The 26519-nt window shown below is 40.3% G+C and overlaps 1 protein-coding gene across 1 annotated transcript in view; it reads right to left on the bottom strand.

Moving 5' to 3' along the window:
* The window catches only part of LOC126385482 (cadherin-22-like), a 246946-nt gene that overhangs the window by 84356 nt on the left and 136071 nt on the right, over positions 1–26519 (bottom strand). Inside the window, exon 4 of the mRNA XM_050037217.1 lies at positions 10992–11286. Coding sequence (XP_049893174.1) covers positions 10992–11286 — 295 coding nt within the window. The remainder of the gene's footprint in view (positions 1–10991; positions 11287–26519) is intronic.

Genomic DNA, 26519 nt, shown 5'->3' with positions numbered 1-26519 from the left:
TTCAAATTGGAAAAGGCCTGTCTTTATTACTTCAATATTAGCTGTGCGTGTAGAGCATAAACATTAGCTTGGGGTGTCACTGTGTCACCGCCAATAATGTCTCTGCAGTATGTGTGCTAGATATTAGTGTCTAAAAACTCAGTATATCAACTCTTTAGCTGTAGAAGATGACGAACTATATGACTACGCAGCATTGTCTGGCAGCACACCAGTTTGACATTACTTTAGCCTCTGGGTTTTTAAAACTTGAGGCCTAGCTCAAAGCTACATCAATATTTAAACACTTACCAAGCTGAGGAAAACCAGAGGGAAAAGAGATGGATCAAATTCAAATATTAATGAGGAGGCTTTCCAAAACATAAACATTAGCCCTGCATGTCATCCTATGTAAGCTACGTGGTACTAACATTCACTGTTAACACCACAGAAAAGCTGTTGTTCATATAGAAAGGACTGCGAATTCAGAGCCCTAAACTCTTGCACATATCTGTTAGTGCTATGAGACACACTCTGCCTGAGGTAACACAAGAAAAGGAAATAAATATTTTCCCATTTCTGTTTAATTCTGCCGTCACACGTATTTATTGTAGTGCCTAAAAAGCAATGTCCATCACGTTTCTTTAAATATACATGCAGAATCACAATTCTCTAAGGTCACAAGACACTCATAATTATCATTAAACAAATATGTGTTATTTTCAGCTAAGTGGATTTTGCAGTCTTGAGAGTGCAATTTTACAAAGAAATCTCACCTGTCTCAATCACTTCTCAATCATCTGTAAGCTTTGCTGCAAGCAAATAATAAAGCCCCATATTACTTTGGGAAAAAGTTCTGAGAGGAGAAGTAATCCCACACTTGATAAACAAAGAAACACGAGGAATGGAGAGCTAATTTGGAATTTAAACTGAATAATTAGAAAGCATTAGTGGAAGAAGTAAAGCAACAGAGAAAACCCAGAATTAACAGAGAAACAAACCTCAATTAAATGATAGTATAAATAAGAAAACTCAATTCCTAACAGACTCAGGTCTGAAAATTTTAAACAGTAATAAATATGAAAAATACAAGGAAAATCAAGTTAAATGAGAAAGGAAACATAGCCAATATTACAGTAAAAACAAAAAAAATCTGTAGGGAAACCTGCACAGTCTCTTCAAGAAATAAGGAGTGATTTTCAAATGTTGTATGCCAAATTAAAGCTAACAAAACACAACTCAAATTTAGCAGCTCAGCTCTATTATCTGCTGCATCTCACAGAAGAACAAGCCAAAATACCCAAATCACTAAACCACCACATGAATTCTCAACTGCACACATTAGTTTTCCATTATAACAACACAAGGACCTGAAGGCCTCTGTGTATATTCCCTGACAATCTATATATAACCACATCCATTCTTCTCTTGAAGCACCACATTGACCCTTGCCATCCATTTATTATTCCCTTTTACTTAAAGAAAAAACACAGACATAGAAGATATCTGCACCTTCACGCGCGTTACTTAAAGTCAGCCTTTACGCAGATGAAGCATTGCTCTCTTTCTCCAAAACCCTTCATTGTCATTACAAGAAACCATCAGGCCAAGATCAAATAACCTATTCTCCACCAGCTCCATTAAATGACTCATATACCATACACCACCTTTTCATATCCTTACACATAAAGATGCACACAACTATGGTAACACTTCTTTATGGTAACACTACTCTCTACTTTTTGTTGGTTGGTTTAAGGCAGGGGTCAGCAACTTTTACTATCAAAAGAGCCATTTGTGGCCAAAAAAGCTCTCAAGAAATCTGCTTGGGGCCGCAAACCATATTTAAGCCTTATAATGAAGGTAACAGCAAGTCTGAATTCACCCACTAACATTACTAATAGATCTAAATGAGTCTTTATTATTATGTTTTACCAAAAGGTGGCTACTTCACAGTTGGCTATTTATGATTGTCTGGTACTTCAACTTTGCAGTGTTGGCGGTAAAAGCAAACAAATTTGTCCATGCATTGTTAAATTCTCTACTGTCCTCCAATAATTTTTAAAAAATCTGAAATAGCTAGCTTTACTACAGAGATCCAAGACAAGCAATTGTTATTGAGGTTTGGCACATGTTTAATAAATAAAATGCAAAAGCTTTTTTATTTTGTTTGTGAATAGGCTACACATTTTTACAATGGGAAATGTACCTGTGGATATTCTCATTTATCCAGGTCATAGTTATCTCAAGGCAATTGAATCGAACGCAACTGGACTTAGTTTTGTCTTAGAAGACGTTTCACCTCTTATCCAAGAGGCTTCATCAGTTCATGCTTGTCTGACTAGGCTGGAACTAGTCTGACAAACTTATGTGGAAAAACCCAGGTATTTAACCTCTGAGGAGGTCTTCACAAAGCCAGTGATGTCATTTGTTTGTTAGCGCTCCAATGGTGACGGTCGTTGAAACTAATGCTGCAACGGTGGTTGTTGGAGTCATTAGAGTCACAAAAACAATGGTCGTTCACAAATGGCCTCATGTGACTCTAACAACTCCAACGACCACCGTCCTGTCCAGTCCAGCTGCATTCAATTCAATTGCCTCGAAATGGGAAATGTAAGAATCTTACAGGCCTACAACAGTGAAAAATGAAAATCCAAATGCTGAAAATAGCCGTTACTAATTTCTCTAAAATTTTTGTCAAAGCCACAGGCAGCCACTGGAGAGTGGTGAAAGGGCCGCATGTGGTTCCGGAGCCACAGGTTGCCTACCCTTGGTTTAAGGGGAAAGGATGTGTTTTAAGCCTTTAAACAGAAACTGTTTCCCCCTGTTTCCAGCCTTTATCTACCTGGCTGTCTGTTCTGGTTCCATACAGTGTGTTTGTGAGCTTCTCTGCAAAACAGTGAATCTGCATTTGGGGTCATCTCCCTCTTTGTATGTGAACACATTATGCAATTTTAAGTGGTCTCTGTGAATTTTATTGGGACTTTTAGGATGACACACAGCTTTTTACCAAAGATGAATTTGAGGTGTTTTATAATGGAAGGATGGGTGGTTTTAAATAGACGGACCTGTACCCCTAACATTACTTCGCAAATGGACATGAGACAACATTAGCTTTTAACATCGCCGGTGATTTACATGATGCTGAGTCTGTTTTTTTTTATTATTATTCAGAAAATACAGAGGCTGGTGAGCCATAAAGAGGGAGCTGACCTGTTGATTTTTAAGTGAGCATCCATTAATCAAATAGATCTATAATAGACAGAGTTTTTTTTATTTCAGAACACATCTTGACCTCTTTTAAGCCTGAAAAACATACTAAAATATGTGACTAGTAACACAAAGCAATTAAAACTGCATTACTGTTATCAGATAGAACAGTTTTCTTTACACATAAAAGGTGCACACACATATACATGCAGTGCATATGCATAAAGCTTTCAAAATGCAGGTAACCTACAGAATAAATTTAGACAAAAGTTCAGCTCAGGGGCATGCAGCCGTACCAAAAAGAGGAATGAAAAAAAAAGGAAGATGAAGGATTCATTGCTCCAGCGCACCTCTATGTCGGTAAAATGTACGCAGCTTCTCACACAGGTAAATGTGATTCTTTGATTGTAGAAAACAAGTGTCGCACACTCTGGCTCTATATGCATTTCTTTTGTTTTGATGATGTTTCAGCCTTTCAGCCTTCTTCAAAATCAACGAGCATATTGAGACACAGGTACACTGATCTGTTATATGGGTCACACCTTTGTCACACAGCTGACAGTGGTTAGATAATCATGCCACAGCATTAGATTGAGCAAAAAAACTACACTGAGGCCCTCAATGAATCAATACCTTTACACCAGAACGTTGTCAGGAGCTACAGCCAATCGCGTGTCATCAATACAAATGACAACAACCACAACATATTCTACCACATTTCAGTATAATATACATTTTTTGAATTCACCATATTCAACAATGGTTAAATACAAAAGTGATAATAGATACCAAAAGTTAATGCATCAGCTCTAAATAAACAGCTTTCACTATATATCAAACAATCAGACGTACATCACAGAAAACATTTCAAATCATAATCTAAATTCAGTTCATGGGGTGACAGGGTTCTCAGATGGTGGATCCAATAGTGTTCTCTCCTCGAAAGTAACACATCCAAATTACCTCCTCTTGGGGGGAGGGTTACCTCTTCAATCTCAATGTAACTTAAAGAGGAACAGGGATGATTAAATTCAACAGAATGAGCTGCTACTGGCATGTTGATACATCTACTAGTACTTCTGTGTTCAGCGAGTTTTTAATGCTCATGGTCTTTCCAACATACAGCTTACCACAAGGGCAAATATTGAAGTAAATAACAGATTTACATTTACATTTCAACAATCAAGTCTGTTGCCAGTGATCAGCACCTCATTATAATTCTTGGTGTCCGTTACTTTTATATTTTAAATGTGTTTCTTTGACCAGACAACAGCTGTATCCATTTTTTCCTCAGCCTGCTAATCATGCATGCACTGGGAGCGATGCAAGGAAACACAGTTGGCCAGTAGATTACAGATTGACTACTGGGAGAATATGCTAACTCCAGAGAGTATTTGCAGAAGGCCCCAGTTAGCCTTGCTCAAGCTTGAACCTTGGGCCTTTTAGCTGTGGTGCTAAACACTGATCCACTGTCCTGCTTGTTAGTGTATTCCTATCACTGTACACTGTTGGAGAAGCTTTGGAAACTATGCAAGTCACACACCAATCCCACAAAACTATGCTGATATCTACTGAATAAGAATAAGTCTTGGTGAAGTCATTTGTTCAGCATTTGTGTGTTTTATTCTCTCAGCTATACTACCTAAAAATACCCCCTCCTTGGTGGGGATAAGTGAGCCAGCAAACTGTCATTTGTCAGTGAAGCTCTTTACCTGTAGGCCACACTGTTGTCTCAGTTTGCTCCGACTAAACTACATAGCACAGATTTGGAATCTGTATAATAAAGAAATACAACACATTTATTTGGGATATAATTAATACAAGAAATCCCAAAGCCACATCTTCTAGTCGGTTTCATTTGGGTTGTGCTCAGTCCAGGATGTCCTCTACAAAGACACTGTATTAAATCAATTTTTCACAGTCTTTATCATCATGAGTCAGAGGACACAGCTAGCAGAGCGACTCCATCCATGTTCCCTCTACTGCCGCGACGTAAAGACATGCACGGTTCTCAAAGCAACATTCAATCACCCATGCGCTACAAATTTGATTTAAGACTGCAATTTCATTAGCCGCACATTTTCCAAAGGACAACACAAAGCTCAGGCCCTCACATTTCATCATCATCTTTGCTGCTCCTATTTTATTTGCCCTCTCTTCTCCTTTTCAGAGTTAACCAACCCCAACAAACCAACAATGTACACAAGTATTATTTTTGGTACGGCAGCAGATGCTGAGCAAACAGGCAGAGAGAGACACAGACAGACAGACAGACAGGTAGCTGCAAAAAGAGAGAGATGGCAAAGGGTGAAGGCTGTAACGCTATGACAAAGACGTGCATTGGGAGACATGACAGGAGTGATAAGTAAAAATGAATATGTCTCAGGCAGCAGACTACTGATTACTTTCTTACTATTATGGCCTCACGTTTTGCAGAGCAGTTTGCTGTATAGTTGGCCGTAAAACAGCACAGTGAGCATATCACTGGTGTGGCTAATGCTCGCAACCTGCTTCTATCACGGCATAAAACACAACCCTGCCTCAGATCACAGGAGCCGCGTCCAAATCACATAAAAAGTACTGATTCTAACCAGGTTCTGAGTATATAGTGCGCTCATACAGAGAAAGTGACCAAACTGAGTCCACACTATTAAAGTTGTCAGCATGCTTCTGCGGCGTTAACGGACGCTATTATCGGACAATGTGACGCACAAAGGGAACAGAGGAGCTGCTCGCAGCTGGGAAGGAAATTAAACAAATTGTGGACGCGGTTGAGACAGCTCAAAGGACATAATGCAAAAGCAAATAAACAGCGGGTGTTTCTTTAGATTCTCTAAAGAAGTACTTCACTGTTGGAAAGATGACCATTTTATATAAAACTGGCCTGTCTCTGCAGAAGAAAGATGCCAATACTTTTAAAATCAGTGCTATCTGACCAGAGAAAACAGAGGAAGGGGCTGTAGCATTTACTCAAGAGGCACAGAACCTACAACTAACAAAATGCACTACGCCACATCGGAACAATGAATGCAAGTCTTTCCATTTTGACTTAGGAAACAATCCTGCTGCCCCTCAAAAAGGAAGAAGCCTCTTGAATTAGAGATACAAACATCTTCAAGAAACTCCCGCAAGCCCAGCCTCACAATAAAGCCATTAAGATTACCATGACCTGGATGACTGAGAATCGTCACCAACAATCTGGCTGCCAGGTGGTAACAAATGTTCTTGTTTTACAGATAAACAATAAACTAAAATGTGTTTCTGAAAACATTTAGTGAGAATCTGCAACACAGTTACAGAATCTTGGTTCCTATTTTATCAGCACTGCTTAGTTTTACCATTTGAACTCAGTATTTTCTATGTATGTTTTTACAATAAAGGGAAACAGTAAGACGCCTGGTTCCTCTTTACAAATTCTTGTGTTACAGCCAAACAGTGCGCTAAAATATGTTTCCGAAGACACTTTAGGCAAGAAATAGGCAATACACTAACAGAATGTTGGTTTATATTTGATCAGTACTACCTACTTTTACAATCTGCTCTGAGTTTGTTCTAAGACGAGTCTCTCTCTTGATCCGCTTCTCCAGTTTTTGTGTCGTGATGTCAGGCATACGAAAATGTGGAAGTACAATTTCTTGTTTGAGATAAAGTCCGGAGCCAGCAAAAATCCGCTATTTGAGCTGAGAGATGGGGAGGGAGATCTGGACGTTTCATTTAAACACACTACCAATATTGTCAAGATACAAAGCTGGTGGAACATTGGCAAAGTCTCCTTTAGCCCTTTAAAACCCTGAGTGACATCACTTTTTTTGCGCTGCTTTCAGACGCCTTTCGGAAGTATTGAAACCTTTGAACCCTGATCACAGTGTGGTGCAATTGCTTTAAAAAACATTGGCAAAAAAGGCCAGGAGCAACTTAATAAGAAATATTTCACAAATGCAAAAAAAATTATAGATTTAGAAAATTGTTTTTAAAAAAGCTAGGGAAAACTATAAATATAGTTATCATTATCTAAAATTCTGTTACAGAATTACAATTTTAATTTAATTTAACTTTCTTTTCTTTTTTAATATTTTTTACTATTTTAATTTACTCGTTTTACTAATTTCTTGCTTTTTGGGGGAGTCATTTCATCTTCCATTGCTCATTCCCTTCCTCCCATGTTTTTGAAAGAAACCAAGCCAATTTGCTCAGGTGTCAAAGGGTCAAACAAGTCCAATGAAAAACTAGTGTTATCACTGACTAAAACCAACAATACATTTACACTGTCTCGCAGTATTCTCTGACTCATCGTCTTTGTCTACAGCACTAAGCCCCACATTTGTAAATCTTTCAAAAAAGATAGCTAAATAATTTCATAAAACAGCAGGTGTTGCAGTTTTGTAGCAAATATTACTCAAACCAGAGAAAAAAGCGTATTTGTTGGGGTTTGTTCTTAGTCGTGGATGAACACACATTTGCAGCTGTGGTGAGTATTCACGGCAACAAGACACTGTATGTGAAACTGACTTAAAAATAAACCGCAGTGCCCACGCTCATTGTAATTAAGGAACATGTTAGCCAGTGTAACAGCATGCCTCAGTGATGTATTAGTTTCTGGGCAACAATAGAGGTCTGTGGTAAAGAAAAAGGAAAAAGCTTTATCGGGCCTTGGGTACACTCGGGAGTAAGATGATTCTTGTTGCTTTGGAATTCGTTCGCAGTTGGAAAAACAGAACATGACAAGCCTTCTCCTTTCACTGATAATCTCCTCTTATTTGAGCGATGCTTCAAACACTGTGATGGGAGGCCAAAGTGCAGAAAAAAAGAAAAAGCTCATGAGCCGGGTGAGTGACATGTGACAGTCAAGCTGGTCAGTCCGGCACCTTTATTTTCTCTTCACTCCCCTCGGTTATTGTCATTGTGCTCATGACCTTATCACTGACATGCCAAAAAAATACTGCTGGCCTTAGCTGATGTTCAACAGGGGAACAGCAGAAAGAAAAGAAACAGGGACAGGGCAGGAGAATGCTTGACTAAGCAGTAGCTGTTACCTCATTAGGGCTAGTGCTCTACAACGATGTTTAAAACATGAACCGCACACTCATTTAGTGTGTAATTTGACTGAGGTGCGACAGGGTCGAACAAGGGGGAGCAGCCAAAGTGGAGGGGTCATAATCATTAAGATTGCATTAACTAACATTAACTAAGCGTGGTCTCCGTGACTCCATTTCTCTCTTTCTTGAGGAGATAACAGCTCTCGCTTCCTGAGGTTTGGAATCTTTTTCTAAAACTCTGCATTATTTCTTTTCTATTTATCGCTCCCCTATTTACCCTTCAATAGCTCTGTCCCTCACTCTCTCTCACTGCCTCTCCCTCCCACTCGCACTCACACACACATGCACGCACACACACACACACACACACACACACACACACACACACACACACACACACACACACACACACACACCTCATTCAGTTTTAGAGAGCACTGTAGGCAGAAATGCCCATGGTTTGGATCATGCTGAGGAAGCAGGAATTAATTCCAATCAGGCTTGAACAGGGAAGAGCCATTCCATTCTGCACCACTCCTGGAGTCACTCAAACAAGAAGCACCCCACCTCCACTGCATATGCATTAACACACACACACACACACACACACACACACACACACAGACTTGCACGACCCGGTATCACACACATGGTATTGTGACCTCGCTTGGCAGCTGAACAGAATTTTGTTTATTAAACATCAGTGATGTCTTTGACATTAATACCATGCTAATGAAACCCCTGACACCCTGGTTCACCTGTCTTTTCCATTTGGCTGAGAACCTTAAGCAGCCATGGGGTGCTGCTAATACTGCTGCTCACAATAAAACTGTGTTTGTCAAGATTCAAAGCTTTGTGGTTTCCATGTCAAAAGCCTCCATGAAAATATGGTGCACCCTCGCCATTATCAGCTCCTCTGAAGCACCTTTCCTCTGCACCTCTTTCACCCTTATTCCCCTCTTCATCATTTGCCTCATAACAGTGTGTCAGAACACAGCCACAAAGCTCGTCTGGGAGTAATGCAATTTGCCTCTCCGTTCTTTATACGCCTGCACGTCTCCTTCGTTTTCCATATAATTCCTACCTACACGTAACAGCTCTGACAGAGTCCATGTGGGGATCCTCCTCAAATGTCCATGTCACCATTATACTTCCCCCTCATCCACAGTGAATTCACTGACTCCACATCTATTTTCATCTAACATCTCCTGTCTGCTTTTTTTCTCCATCTCCACAATGGAAGAGAATTTTAGCATTCTGCTCCTCTAGGCATTTTCTAGCTTCCCCTGAGCCCAGGACAAAGCATTATGTTACAAACCCTGGTTATGCAGAACGAAAATAGCTGTAATACTTGAAACCATGTTGCAATGGGATAACTCCAGGGGCGATAGATAGACCCCGACTTAAAGGAACAGAGTGTAAGATTCAGGGGGATTTGGTGGCATCTGGCGGTGAGGACAGCTTAAACTTCTCCTGGTTGGAATTCCTCCAGTGTTCATCGCTCAGGGGGTTTTAACCAGGAGCTGAACTATCTGCAGAGGTCTCCTCCTCTTCAAAACAAACTGACAAGGTGATTTAAACACTGAACAAAGCAGTTTTTTCATTTGTTAACTTAGGTTGGGGAGCAGAGCCATGCCTCAACCACACCTCTGACTATCTGCCAAGCCTACCTATACCTAGTCAACCCATCCTGCTCTGTTAGTCTCAGATTTCTTGACCCACCCTCCCTTTCCTTTCCCTTCCCTTCATACATCATCCTCCCTACCAACATTCCTTCATCCTCTCTTCCCATCTCCCCTCATCTCTTCTTATTCAGTCTGGCGCAAACCTCTCCCATGTCTCATTCTAGGTACCATCTGGGGGGCCTGTAATCAGCTCGGGCAGAAAAACGCCTGAGACAGGACCCACACACTGAGTCTCCCTCTGCCTGATCTCCAGTACATCCTCCCAGATCAACCTAACAGAAGACATCCCTCTTCCACCTCCACCCCCCATTTCCATCCATTCACCAGTCCTCAACAACTAACACCTCCTGAATTACAATTACACATTTAAATGACCTATTGTTGTGGCGTGGTCCTGTATGCTCACCTTATTTTCGATCCAGACATTCAGGAGGTTTTCACTGTGAGCCAAATTATCCGTAGAGATCTCCTCCTCTCCAAAACAAACGGACCACTACTAAAACCACAAAAAAAAAGCAGTTTCACCTTAAAAAGACAGTGTTTTCTCAGTGCTCTTTTTGCTGAGGGCCTTTTAACTACAGCGGCTGATGTGAAACGTATCTAGAGCCAGTGTTTGGCGCAACATGGCGGACTCCATGGAAGAGGACCTGCTCCTTATGTAGATATAAACGGCTCATTCTAAGGTAACAAAAACACAACAATTCTTATTGTCAGGTGATTATACAGTAAAGAAAACATACATATTGTATTCCACTTCTGCTAATATATCCCCCTAAATCCTGCACACTGAACCATTGAAAAGACTCTGGGCCAGGGGTGTAAGGTAGGGGGTCAATGGCCCCTTTCCTACGTCCAACCCTGCCTTTTTCAGCACCCTTGCCACACCCATCTTCAAACTTGGCCTCCATTCTGTCACCAGCACCACATTTTGTCATGATGACACACATACACACACACGCAGACTCACAGGGTGAAAACAACACCAGCCACTGCAACGTTGTCTCAGTAAGTGCACCTTTGGGGCCACCCTGAGCTCAAGAGCTTGAAACAGCTTTCCAGACAATCCCTGTCTAACTTCACTTACCAATGGGTGACAGCTCTGCCACACTGCCGATGTAGGGGCCCTCCAAGAACTTGGGCTCGCTGTCGTTGATGTCCTGGACCTTGATGACAAACTCTGACTCTGGTTCCAGAGGGTCGTTGGAAAGTCTGTCCCGGGCCTGAGCCCGAAGTGTGTAAAAAGCCTTCTCTTCTCGGTCCAGTCTCTCTGTGGCATGGATGTCTCCTGTTAGCTCATCGATGATGAAAATGGAGCCTGCCCCTTCTCCAGAGATAGTGTACTTGATGTTACCCTCGCCTTCGTCTGAGTCTGTATGGATCTGTAAATTGACACAAAATAAACGTGAGGACAATCAGTTCACAAAATGAGGCATGTCCGATATATTGTTGACTTTATTTAAATGTATTGCAACACCACAGCAACACTTTTACCTAGAAATTATGTTGATATAATACTAATTTGCAAATACATTGTATCTCAAAGGTACAGTAACACTACCCAGATTGTTCTTACTGACATATAGAGGAAGCTTTATTGTGCTCTTTTTACAACTGCTAACAAGCTGTGGTGCTCATCATTGTTTTCTTTATCAAAAAATGGGTTCTCTTTCTACTAGAAGGGACCAGCATTTGTTCCTCCAGCATTTTCTTCCTCAAAAACTGCCCTCATATTTGACATCACTTATTGGGTGGAGAGCTGTAACACATAACACACATCACAGGACCAGTTAGTACTGCAGATTCTGAGAACTACCACTGATTTGGGAAAGATTGCTTTTAGATTCTTTGCACCTTACACCTGGAATCAATTCCAGTGTACTCTCAAGCTTGATACTCTGGTTCCAATGAGTCAATTCCGAAATCTAGTCAAAAACCTGACTGATTTTGACTCTGACTGCTTTTAATTTGTTTTAACTGACTCATTGCTCATTGGGTGTTGTTCAAGAGTGAGGGTAGAATGGAGCGTGAGATGGATCGGCAGTTTGGTGCTGCCTCTGCAGTGATGCAGACGCTGTGCCGGAGCCTGTAGCGAAGAGGCGGCTGAGCCGGAAGCTGTCGATTAACTGGTCCATCTACATCCCAACCCTCACCTATGGTCTGGAGCTCTGGATAATGACCAAAAGAATGAGATCGCAGATACAAGCGTAGGATGGCTGGGTTCAGCCTTAGAGATAAGGATAAGGAGCTCAGACATCCAGAGGGAGCTCGGAGTAGAGCCACTGCTCCTTTGTGTCAAAAGAGATCAGTTGAGGTGGTTAGGGCATCTGATCAGGATGCCTCATATTACAGGTGTCCCACTGGTGGGAGGCAGACCCGGAACACAATGGAGGGATTAATCTCATCTGGCCTAAGAACGTCTTGGGGTCCCCAAGGAGGAGCTGGAAAGCACTGCTGGGGAGAGGGACCTGCTGACCCCATGACCCGGCCCCAGATAAGCGGATGAAAATGGAAGGATGGATATATTGTACTTTTTAAATTGGTTGTTTTATGTCGTTATTTATGTATCTATGTACTCAGGTCTCTCAACAGGACTTACCTGGCAAAATGAAGGTTTATATTTACCTATACTAAAGATACTATTTCTATTTTCTCTCTCTGCTGCTCTGTGTTTTGTATCCACACTGAATAAACTCGGCCCCAAAAGTCTTCTTTTTACTGTAAATGCTGTGTCACTGAAAGACCTTCAACACTTGGGCATGTCTGCAATTGAAATTGGAGTCAGCTGTGGTTTGTCTGTTTTACATCATTTTTATCAGCTATTTCTCAATGTTAAAATGATCCATTCACTCAAAAATGCTTAGCAAATGTTCGAGTCTAGCTTTTGAGCTAGTGTTGTTGAGGCTTTATACTAAATTCAAGGTTCTTAACATTGGGTTTTCATTGTTGGCATGCTGTTTGAAAGCTTTTGAGATAAGTCAAGAAAGATCAAGAATTTTTGTATATAGTGTGTGTATATATACTATATATATATATATATATATATATATACTTTATTTCAGACACAGATCAGGTCCACAGAGCCACAAAACAAGATAAAAAAACATACAATAAAAAAACAATAGTACAATCAAACACTTTTAAAAGCTCCTACAGAGGCTGTTATGCCAATGTTTACGAAGTCCAGATCTATATCGAAAGCAGCTTTGCTTAGGGCTAGTTAAAGCCTCTATAATAGCATTCTTGAACTTGTCCAGACGAGACATGAATTTATACATCAGTTATCTTAGTAGAGCTGCAAGAGTAGGAACACCACAGTTCACAAACAGCTGGCTTGCATTGTGCCACCTGGGGACACCAAGTAAAAGTCTCATGGCATCATTGAAGGCCACAGTGAGCTTATGCATGTTACTGTTCTTATCTTGTATGTCAACAAAATGTTTTAGAAAAGTGATAACTGACTCCATCTTCTGTGAAAACAACTATGTTAATGGTATGATCCACAACAGACAGATGTTGCGCAAATTGTGTTTAAAGCTTTGAAAATGTGAATGCAGATTGGGTTAAAGGATGTTAGCGATAATAAAGAACTGTCATAAACGTATTTGCCGAAGTCGAGATCATTCGCTGAAAATGATTCTCATGTGTTTTTTCCTGTAATATCTGCTCTTGCACTACAATATCTACTTTTGTAGGAACTAAAGCATGATTTATTTCTTTATGGTTATGGTTCCTTTACCAAGGGAGTTGGTTACAAATGAAAAAGTCAATAGTGATTTGAGGCATAAAACCAGCCCAGTTTACTTTTTTATCATGGAAACAAAATCAAAATGTCTCCCTAACCAAAAATGCCTTTGTGGCTTGAGCAAGCGGAGGACTTGGATCTGATCTCTGGTGTCCTGATTGTGGTTTAAAAGCAAATACTGAGTTTAATGTTCTGGAATGAGAGTTGAAAAATTGTTTAATATAATGAAGTGTGCTACACTGTCAAAGTCTTCCTTCCTGCTTAACAAGTGTTACAGCAGCAACTGTGATTTTTTTCCATTATGAAAACCTGTTTAAAAGCAGGCTAAGAAGTAATGAGAAAAAGATAAGTTTTTTTCCAAACCTTTTTACATTTCATGAACATACTGAAGCAGACAACTCAAGCTGTTTACAAACCCCAGACAACAACCGGTCACAGCATCGACAAGGAGGGGTCAAGGTCAACAACGAGGAGCCAGCTGACAGCTGCAGAGAGATCAGGGATACAATTTCCGCTAATACATGACCGCTTGTTATAACCGACATACCACACATGATGACACCTGAGTCATGAAGTAAAAGCACTCAGACCTCGCTGGAAAAACATTCTGTTAGAAAAAAATATAGAGAAATAATAAAAGTCATGCATTGAAAATATCACTTAAGTAAAAGTATGTGTTATCAGGAAAATGACAATGTGACTGTTGTGCTCTTATAAAAAATAATGTTGAACTATTTTTTATAGGACTGCAACAAATAATTATTTTCATTATGTGTTAATCTGCTAATTATTTTCTGGATTAACTGTTTTGTAAAAACAACACAGAAAAGCAGCAATTACTCACATTTGTGAAGCTGAAACTATGAAATCTTCTTGTAGAAAAAACAACAACAAAACACTTGTCAAAATAGCGCCCAGTAAATTTAATTTTCTGTCAGCTGATTAACAAACTCATCTTCAATTTAACTTTTTGTGTTTTGTGTGCAAAACTCTTAATTTGTGAAGCAACTGGTGACTAAAGCTGTCAGATAAATGTAGTGTAGTAAGAAGAACAATATTCCCCTCTGAGATGTAGTGGAGTAGAAGTATAAAGTGGCATGAGAGGAAAGTAGTCAAGTAAAGTACAAGTACCTCAAATTTATACTTAAGTACAAAACTTGAGTAAATGTATTTAGATACATTCCACCACTCCTGATTAGGGCTGGGCGATAAAACCACTATGTGCGATATATCGATATTTTCAAGCAAGATATAGATTTACACAACACCGTTTATATCGATATAGGGTCAAGCTGCGTTACATAACGCATACCAGTGTACATCTCTCCTCTCTCAAATCCTCTGCAAAGCTCCGCCCCACTCACTCACTCACTAGTTCTCCAGCAACTCTAACGTTCACACCAACAGTGACCAGAGCTTCCAAAACGGCAGAAGTCATTAATTTTCAATGAGAGCCCGGCGACTTGGGCGATCTGGTCGTCAGCCGCGCGTCTTGGGCGACCAAAGGGTCTGGAGGGGAGTTAAAATGTGTTTAACTTTATGGTAATGAGCTCTGACGCAGTTCGGCAGCAACCAATCGGAATGCTGACGTGCTTCGATGAAGCAGATCCCAGAGAACAAGCCATGTAACTTTGGTTCCTACAGCACACTTGTTCCGACAATGGACAGAGAAGTTTATTACTTGTGTTCGCGCCTACTCAGTCTTTTATAATGTGTCGCTGTTCGGTTACAGAGACCAAAATAAAAATAATGAGGCTTGGGACCGTGTAGTGGAGGTAGTTGGTTGGTCTGGTGAGTTTTTAGGTGTGTAATGTTAGTAACAGAGGAGAGAACTGCAGGCTAATGTTGAGACGTAGCATGCACGTCTTCCTTGCTTGGTTTGAAGGGCTGACATACGTTTTCTGTTTTCATTGACCAAACATAACTCTCTGTAGGCCAACTATGAGCTTTTTGACTGGACAACAGCAAGCAGCAACCATGCTGCTTTCAAGCCAGTAGTCTGCTTTGCAGCTCCTTTAAACTGACAAGAAGATGAGCGACTAGAGCGACCAAAGCTGCCACAAATATTTTTGACAGTCATGCTTCTTGGGTGTCCGCGAGAGACTTTGCCTCTTTGGAAGCTTCTGGTTTGAACGTACAGTAAGAGAGACTTAGAGCTGCTCCTCTGTTTAACCTGTCTGTTAATCAGTCTACAGTGTGACATCGGTCTATATGTTGCATGTGCTACGCTAAATCAGTCTGTGAGATTAATGTAATTACCGCAGCACATGTTCAGTACAGCACTGCGCTGCTAGTTTGTGTGTGAGGTGGATCATAGCATGTCGCTGTTCTTCTTGGTTGTTGTAGTCTACTTGTAGACACTAAGACAGCGCCTGGATGCAGGCGACAGATCTGTTTAAAAACTGCAGCAACAACACAGACATTTCATATACAAGACGTATAACGAAGACAAAGTGTCTCTTGCTGCTTCCCTCCCTCGGCCTCTCTGTTGATGTTCATGCTGATGCTGTAGCCTAAATAAATAATTCGATTAAAATCATTTTGCAGCACTAGATTCATTTGAAAGGTCATGGAAAATGACTTTTCTTGTGTGTCAAACTACAATGGATTTAGGCCTACTTGACACTTCTATACTCATGTTATAGTTCTGTGTCCTGTTCTGAAAACCTTTAAACCTCTGTAGCTCTGGTGCTATGTTCAAAAATGAATGTACAGTACAATGTACATCATTTTTCATTCACGTTGTGCAGCTGCATATTTTCAAACAGGGGCAAAAATCCCTGTCTTTGCATTTTATTATGATCACAGTCTGTTTTTATAAAAGTGCCTGTGACTTCTAAAATGTGGCTTTGAGTTGCAACTAAAAACATGTAGCCCACATTGTAGAAAAAAAACGAGATATATATCATGTTTCGTCAGTCAGCCTGTAAATACCAAGATATGGTTTCCGTCCATATCACCCAGCCCTATACCCAAACGCAGTTTATATTCATAGATTATACTGATGCCGAATTGACAGTAACACTCTCGTCATATGATGCCCTTCATCTAGTGTTTCTTGAGGGGTATGAGGAGCAGGATGGGAAATAACCTCAAAAGGAATCTACTTGTAGTCTTTGAAAATAGTGACCCTGCAAAATCCTCAGTCTTTACAAAACCCTAGTATTGTGTGACTAAAATTCTCATTGTCTTTAGATGTGAGACAGTGTCGTCTTTTTAAAGTCCTCTAGCGTAAGTAGGTGCCACCACAGAAGGGAAGTCTCTTGAATTCCACCACTTAAACCTTGACAAGACAGAGTCTTTCAATTGGTCCTGATAACTTGTCCACTGCAGTCGATCACTTTATTGTTCCACTTCACTCAAATATCAAACCTATCACTAAGAATCTTGGCACCATCTTTGACTGGTTTATAACTTTTGACCACCGTATCAGCAAGATCATAATTTTCTTCAGCTAAAAAATAATGCAAAAATCAGATGTAAATACATCCTGTAAATACCGAGATACGAATTTTTGTCCATATCACCCAGCTCCACTCCTGATAAAGACTTAAATGTGGTTGAAAGTGAAAAAAAAAACAAAAAAAAAAACAGTACGTGGACCTTTAAATTGAGGTTACTACCTCAAACATTTTGCATGGAATTTTCTTTTTAGTTTCAACTCTCTGTGAATACTGATGGTTTGTGTAATTGATAGTTGTCAGAAAATGATATTTGGTCATCAGCCGTGACCAAAAGAAATTAATACATTCCTTCCTTCCATCCATTCCCTTATCTTATCCCCCAAAAGCAATTGCAGCTTAAGGCCTTTCTCAGCGCTCCCTATAGACCAGCCATCATCGTTGTCATGAAAAAAAAAAAAAAAAGACACCACAGTTCTAGTGATGATTTACACCTTTTCTGCACATTGTGCCCTTGACAGGATGTGACGCCCAAATTAGGAGATCAAAGTCATTTCAAAGATTGTTAAAGGTAGAGACATAGAGGTGCCGGGGCTGAAAAGTGAACTTAAAAGAGCCCTTATAAATCAGAGCTATAGTTCCCCCCTAATGTGATTAGAAGACATTCCAGCGGCAGCAATAGGCGCAGCATCGGTCCCCCATCCCAACCTCCCCTTTGGCTCTTTAGCAAGCACAAGACCTGCTCTCCCTCCCGCTCACCTTCTATCTGAAATTATAATTCAGAGCTGTCTATGCAGTGTAACTGTGGTTCAATCTTCTGAGCAGACCAGGGATGAGGGGAAATCACCCTGGCCTCCCTGGTTAATATTTTATAAAGGCTTAATTAAATACAGGCTTCTATCACCCTCGCGGGGGTTTTCATTAAGTATTTGTCGTAAAACCGTGGAATAATGCAAGCCTGTGCCTTGATATTGCTTCCCTCATCCATTTTCCCCTCCCTTTTTATCTATCTGTTTTTGCCTCTTCCCACCATTCTGAATCATCCTGGAGACAAATACATGAAGAGTCAGAGGAAATATACCACCGGATACTTTGGCGCTATCAATATTTCAGTTACAATAAAAGAAGTTCCATTGGTCCAAACTATGAGAGTTATCCAATAAAAGTGTGCATAGTCATGCGCCACTGGATATGTTTCCCCCAGACACACTCTCTTCCCCTCTCTGTGTTTTTTTTAAATTAGATTCTGCAGACAAGAATGTGTGTGAAATGTTGTCATCATGTGTTAATTCAATTGCACAAATGCTGGCACCATGCGTGTAAGTCCCTACCTACTGTACATGTGCTCACCCAGCCACACACACACATTACACACACACCTATCCGCTGCGTGCGTTTGCTCACATCTGCACAAACACACATACATGCATAGTGAGTTCATCATTCTGCTGGGATGATGCTATTTCTCCCCCCTCCGGCTGGATATACCCATCCGTCTGTCAGTCTATCCTCGCTGGAGTGATTCAAGTTGGCAGCTTGAAAAACACACACACTACGCTTAGCTAAGTTGTTCTCAGCAAACTAAAGGTCAGAGCCAGGACGTCACTCTGTTAGCAAAAAATAACCAGGAGTGCAAATCTAATTTACATGAGGAGTCCACTGCTGCTGAGCAAGAATTACAACTGCTCCACTGGTCAAATATTTGATCCATCTTTTGGGACTTTTTTTTTTTGTGTGTTTAAGGTCATGCAGCTGGGTCGTCAGATGAATACAGTAAAATGAGGATGGTAAAATCCTTTCGCTTGACCAGAGGTGATGTCAGCTTTTCATTGGCTTCATCACAAGTATTCAGAGAAGTGTATAAACACCACAAATGCTAAATCAGTACTCCACACCCAAAATCTACCTTCTGATAACCAAACACTCACTAAAGACACAACTAACGCAGCTGTGTGTTTGACACACTGACCACAGCAATGGACATCAGAGGAGTGGATTATGCTGCAGGACGTTTAGAGTTTGCAGTTCGAGAAATTACAACGGGCGCTGTGGTAGGGTTTTTTTCCTCCAACAGTGAAAATGGGCTGCAATTGGAATCCATTCTTAAAGGCTGAATTCAAGCTGACCGCTGCCACTTATCCTCATCCATGAAGAAACTACAAACATTTTATAACCTTTCAAGGCTGCAGGGAGAGAGAGTCTTTACTCAGAACATATTTTTTTGGGTGGGGGATTACTTTTCCATGCTGGCAGACATAATATATTTACATTTAAAGGCAGGAGCACACATCCTCTTACAAATACGCAAAGGGGTGTGCGTTCAGAATTGGTCTGTATTGTACAATTATTCTGTACTTTACATAATACATGAAACACTGTGTGCTGTACTGGTCGGGTACTACAGCTTAATGTTGCTCATAATAGTTACTTAAATTCTATAAACAACTTAAATTTGACATTATTCATAACCTTTAAGAAGGATTCTTTGGGGTCTGCTAACTTCATGTGTCATTATTACGTATAAATGTATACAGCTTGTATATCTTGGGCATATTCCTTTTTCTAGCTTTGCATGTTAATGTTTTCATCAGCTGATGGGAAACTTTTTATCAAAACCACTTCTAACCAATACTAGCACTTCACTTAAATCAGGACAAAGCGGCAACTTAAGTGGCTAAAAAATGAAGCTAATGCAGAAGTGCAAAAAACTGCAGTTCATCGAATTGCCACTTGAGGCTGGCTCAAAAACAGAGTAAATCCCCCCCAGACTCCAACGTTAAAATGCCCAACTTCACAGCAGAAATAAACATGTTCACAGCCTCAAACAAAAAAAAGGTTTTGGTTTTTGTAGATTTTTTTTATAACTTATTTGTTCACATTTTATTAAGGCCCAAAGTTACGCATATTTAATGGTGGGGCTGCTTGAGTGACAGGCTGTCTGTGTGGCGTTACCACAGTCTTTGAGTCAGATCCAGCCCTTGCTCCTCCACAGCTCCAACCTCTTTCAATTCACTTCTGGCCCCAATAAAACAAAATGGCGACAACTGAAATGCTGAACTTCAGGCTCCAAAACAGCAGTCCACAAACCAATGATGACGTCGCTTTAGCTATGTACATTATTTACACAGTCTTTGGTGACAACATCCATGAAAAGAATGTTAATGTAAATACAGCATTGTATGCTGGAACTGTAAATGTGGAAATGAATCATATTTTCCTAATAAGTGTTTGTAATTGCATGGAGTGTAATCTGGCCAATTTGTAAATGCTAATCAATCAACCCACTGTAATTTCCGCTATTGTAGCTCAGTCACCTGCAGTTAACCAGCCACACATTCACCAAGCAACCAAGGATAGTAGATCTGGACCCCCCAATGTTGACTCGATAGTAGGGCTGCAACGATTAGTCGTCTAATCGATGACTAATTGACTATTAAAATAATCAGTGACTATTTTAGTAGTGGACCAATCGGTTTGAGTCATTTTTCATAGAAAAGTACTATAAAAGTACCCCAAAATACTCTTATTGCAGCTTCTTACGTTCAAATATTGGCAGCTTTACACACTCTCCCATGACGGTGAACTAAAACCCTTTGGTGTGAGTACGAAACAAGACATTAGATGACATAATTTTGGGGTTTGGGAGAGACAGACCGACATTTTTCAACATTTTAACACATTTTTCAATAAAATGATTTGTCGACTAATCAAAGAAATAATTGGCAGATCAGTTGACAATGAAAATAATCGTTAGTTGCAGCCCTACTCGATAGCGACTGCCTTGCTCCTGTGGAGTCTTAACTACGTCTAATCTGAACACAAAAAACTATGATACCCATAGTTTTGGGTGTGACATACATTTTCTGATGATATCATTATCTCTGTTACATGTATTGCAAATAAAAACTCACAAATCCACTTAAAAATCATAGATATAAGATTCTCCCAAACAAACATAATTTGCCTGAGAATCATCATGTTTATACGTTTTCTTCACCATCAAAGTAATCCAGTGATAATTGTCTGCACATCAACTGTTAAAACAGAAATCGGAATTAGCAATGGCTGAATCGGTATAATAAGTAGTCCCAATTAGCCAAAAAAATACTTAAAAACTGAGCCTAAATTTTAGCCCACAGCATAACTCATTGAATCTGAATATTTCATGATTATTGGTAATCAATCAACTATACAAAAGGTTTCAATTACAGGAATTAAAGGATTAAGTCTACTTTTATTACAAAGAGAAACCTTTATGGACAGTACGGAGAGAATGATTACAGCAACCAAAGACTCTCTAAACATAAATATGGCAGTATAGCAGTAACATACCTAAAGTAAGACTGATTAAAAAAACATAATCTAATTCTTAACTTTAAATTTAGCCACTAACAATGTGTACTTTTCACTGTAGATCAGAGTTTTTATGATTCAGCATCTGATTTTGAGTTCAACTTAGCAGTAGCAGTTAGCATTGCCTCAGTGTTTACAGTGAAGGGCTGTAGGGTGACTCAGGGGAGAGTGAGGTTGTTGATGCCCTGTCAGGTTCACCTTTGGGTCATAACAAAGTGTCTAGCTGTCACTGTAGGCTAACCTGCTCAAGGGGGTGACATGTGACTCACATGCAGTGACGGGAAAGTTTCCTTCTTATTTGGCAGTCAGCTCTTTTGAGTTTGTACATTAAAAGTATGCTAAAGAACAAACTCAGCAGTGGTTGGTGATAATTCTGCATTGGAAAGACATTACTCTCAGAAACTAAAAACATCTGCAGAACCTGTACAGGTTCTATTGACACGCTTGTGAAATTAAATTTGGAGTGTTTATAGGCTTCTAAGCATAAATAAATGCACCATTTATTAACAGAATCATGTGCCAAAAGAAAAGAATGAAACAAGATAGAGTGTCGAGACGTTTGTGGAGCGAGATTTTACATTTCCAGTGGAGATATCAGAACGTGGGCTGCACTGAATCCTTGGTTTATTGAGGGTTTCAAAGTGGGAGCAAATTGGCTGTCTTATATTTAAGTCTGTGTAATCAGGAGTAGGCCTGCCACATTTCACTGCAGCTTGTCAAGCTCTCTGATCTTAACAGCTTCAAAGTGTTAACAAGGTGACTGTATCATAGACAGCCTAGGTGGAGACAGCTATGGGGGAGGAAGGGTAGAGACCATGGGAGACAGAGCTGCAGACGAGCGGGGAGAGTAAATGGTAGCATAGCGGAAGGGAAAAAGAAAGGGAAGAAAGTCAACGAGAGAAGAGGAATTAAAATGAGGGGGCGATGGTGTACAGATGGGAGGCAGACATATAGAAGCTTAGACAGAAGATAGAGGATAGAAACACACAAATAAAAGAGAAGAAGCCACATAGCACATGAAAACCATTTTTCAAAGAATTACTTAAAAAAATTATTTTCAAAGATTAGAGATAAAATGCTTGCTCATCCTCCAAAATGGGAAAGGTGGTGTTTGTTGTTTGCATTCCTTCGTTCTTAAGCGGGTTTTGTTCCTCTTTGATGACAGGCAGCTTTGTGATGTTTGGACCTAGATTTGACTAATTATAGCGTGGATCATTACGACGGAGATAATTGCTTTAACAGGCGTAGTACGTGCATTTTTCTGTTGTATGATTGACTGTGTCCATGGCAAAACACTTTTTTCCTCCCATTCATAAACACACGCAATGCACTCAGCTTATGCCGCCCAAGATGACTCGGGTAAGAAACTCTGTATTAAATCAGAAAAATACCCAACAGATGAAAAATTCCAACAATTTTCTCCTTTTTTTAAAAAAAATTCTTTCACTGATTTCTTCTGACAACGTGCTGCTGCAGGTTACGGAAACAAAACAGCAAACACAACACAACATAAAAAATGCTTATTTTGAGGATAGGTTCATAATTTATATCCTAAATGGCACCAAACCTGCTGTAGCCTAAACTAGAATCACAGAGTGTGATACACCATAAATCAAACTGATATTCTTCAGAAGGATGTAGACGTTTTTGGTGAACAAAAAAGATGAGGCCATCTGTTTCATTTGGCTTCAAGTTGAATGCCGAGAGTTAAAACGGGGAAAAAAAATGGGACAAAGAAGCACCTTGGACATGGACAAGCAATATTTTTTAACTGTTCATGCTGAGACAGGACGAGCCATGCCAGATACATCCATAAAGATCAGAGAGCTGGAAGGATACAGAAAACACAGTGAAACTGTACACAAAAACCCTTGAACTATACTCTTTTTGTTGCAGAAATATAAAAGCTACATACGCATGCTACACACAGAGTCCAAATCTCTCTCCTCTCTCTCTCTCACACACATACACCCTCAAAATGGATTTATTTCTGACAGCTTTTGTCAAAATAGAGGAGAAAGAAACATTACAGAGGAGAGGAAGAATGTGTCATTTTTGCCTCCTTTACCTCCTTTAACAGCAGTCATTTAGGATTATCTGGGCTCAACAGCAACTCTGCCTCTTACTAAAGTACACTTCCTGTGTGTTCCCTATTCCTTTCCCTTTTTATTACAGAACATTTTTGAAAAGTAGCTGGCAAGAAGGAAAATACAGTTGGTATCATTTAACTCCTCAAGGATTTATTACCTAAATGTCCTGACCAAAGCTGCTAGTTTAAAGGAACAGTGTGTACGATTTAGGGGGATTTTAGCAGCACCTAGTGGTGAGGAATGTAGACTGCAACCAGCTGAAACTTCTCGTGGTTAGAATTCCTTCAGTGTTCAGGAGCTGACGCATTCGCACTCCGACCTTGTCACATATTGACGTTTTGTTCATGGAATTTCCACGTCCACATAAGACGTGCAAGGTACCCTGGGTGCGTTGGTTGTTGACGTTCTGGGACACCGTGTCAAGTTCTCTTCTTTTAAGATACGCTTTTGTTTTCACGTTTCATTTTTCAACGTTTACATATAGTCTCTTTCAAAATAAACGCACTACATCGGTATAACAACGCAAATTTTTCCTTCAACAACAAACACACATGGTTGAGTTTAGGCAACAAAAACATTGTTAAGTTTAGGTAAAAATAACAGGGTTTGGCTTTAGAATCTTATAGGACGCGAACACCACTCTCTTGGGTGAAAGTCGGTGTTTGTTGGACCCATCCACCACCCCTCCAGCCCACCCTACTCGGACTTTCGCCGCCTTAACTTTTGTCCTTGTCCCACTGCATTTCCCCCTGACGCCGACAGCTTGCAACTCCGCAGTTCATTTCATTTCCACTGGGTGTCCACATCTTGTAGGCTTAAAAAAGGGCAGGTCTGTGATAACCAATCACATCTGTTAAAAGAATACGTCATACCTAGCAACAGGTAGTCACCTAGTCACCACACCTCCTCACTAAGGTAAAAGTTTGTTTTTTCTTTGCTCAGAGTTGCTCTAAGAACTTCCCGAAATCACTCCTAAGCTAAGACTCCTTACTAAATGTGTTTAAGCTAAGTTGGGAGTGATCTGAGAGTGTCCTAAAAATGTTTGTGAATACAGCCCCAGACATTTAAGAGGTTTTAACGGGAGTCGAGTTATCTGCAGTGGTCTCTTCCTCTCTGAAACAAAGGATCCAGTGATTTAAACTAGTATAATCACTGATCACAACAGTTTCACGTTGAAAAAAAGTGATCTTACAATACTGCTCATCGCAGAGGAGCTGCTTAATATGGTGGCTGACGTGAAAATGTGAATGGCCTTGTCTAAAGCCAGTGTTTGGTTTGTCTGTTCTGGGGCTACTGTAGAAAAATGGCAGTGCTACATGGCAATCTCTGTGGACAAGGACCCACTTCCTATTTAGATATAAACAGCTAATTCTAAGGAAACGAAAACACGATTCTCAATTTCAGGTGATTATACAGTGAAGAAAATATACTTATCATAATCAATTTCTGCCAATATATCCCCCTAAATCCTACACACTGGACCTCTAATGCAATGTGAGTGACCACTTCATTGGTAAATCTGATATCATTAGTAAAGTAGTGGTAGCCAAAGTGTGAGACAGAGCAAGCTTGGCGAGTTCACTGAGTTGGGGTCTTGTTGTAATTATCCAGAGCAGAGGCACAGTGCTTGGCTTTAATCCTCTACTCCTCAAATTAAAGTGTTGATACCAAAAATCCAGCAGAGTCCATCTGTGTGTGAAAGACAGTTACACATCCACACTCACACACACCATTAAAAGCACTGATAGCACTAGCCAGTGCCCGAGTCACATGAAGTGCAATAACTTTAGATAATTTTATTAATAAAATCATCTCTCTTCGCCTCCTGCTGTGTCACTCCCTCGAGCTCCCCTCAGCCCTTTTATATCAGTTCACTGCCTTCCCTGGCACCCTGTCCTTTAATGAATCACAAGTCAGTGTATGAAGTCTCTTCTCTCCCAGCCTCCCTTTGCAACCTCCCCCCTCCTCCTTCCTTCCTTCCTTTCCTCATGTATTGCTCAATTTCTTCCAGTCTATCTCTCTGTCCCCAGCAGACAGACAGCAATGCCTGTTGGCCTTGTTGTTGGTCTCGCCAGCAGGGATGCAGTGCAATCACAATGGCAGACAAATAATGGCCAAAGGATAATTATTCTCTCACGCCCGGCCCTGCTGTGGAGAACATCTCAATTCATTTGTAGGAATAGAGAGATCAATATATGCAGATGCAATATTAGCTGGTCAATTGCCATGTCTAAATGATTAGAAACAAGTGGATCATATGATTGATGTGTGTGACTCATCGCTGAGTCTCATGCTGTCTGCATTAATATCCCGTCTTTTCAAATCACGTCCTATGTAAGGCAATCGAATCGTACATGCTGTCCAATCTCATCAACTCACTGAAGTTCATTTGAGAAACAGCAGATGAATGGGATGTGAACGAGAAGCGGGGGGAAAAAGAAGGCAAAAAATATTCCCAAATGTGCACATGGCACTGAGATGAAGACAAACAGATTTGATTTGACATATACTCGTTCTCTATAATTACATTTGGATAATAACATTCAATAATCACATTTATGGTGTCAAGACATTGTCCTCAACATCAAAGAGAAGGGCATCGCTGAGGCTGCCATCACTGACTAATGCTGCTGTTTGACCAAATAGATCCAGGAACAAAGGAGCCACAGGAACTAAATGAAGAGCTAAGAGACTCTTTTGTGAAGATTGGGCAAATTAGTCTGATAATATATGTTTGAGATGCAGTTTTCAGACACAACAAAACAACAACACAGACTGGATGTAATGACCAGATGCAAAGAAGGTATCCAGAGGGAGAAAAGGAGTCTAACACCTCCACAGCACCTGCCTCTAAAGTCACTATGATCTGCATGTTGACTGTTTATGGCCCATTATTTCTACTTTAGTAGGTAACCGCAATGATACAATTAGCAAATGATGTTTTGTTTGTCTTGTTCTCTCGCTTGATACTTACTATCTGCATGAAGTTGTACTCTGGAAGACGTGTTTGACCAGTGAACTGTAAA

This window comes from Epinephelus moara, chromosome 24, assembly GCF_006386435.1.
Source record: "Epinephelus moara isolate mb chromosome 24, YSFRI_EMoa_1.0, whole genome shotgun sequence".
Taxonomy (NCBI): Eukaryota; Metazoa; Chordata; class Actinopteri; order Perciformes; family Serranidae; genus Epinephelus; species Epinephelus moara.
Note: the sequence above shows the minus strand (reverse complement) of the source record. Positions and strands in the feature narration are given on the sequence as shown.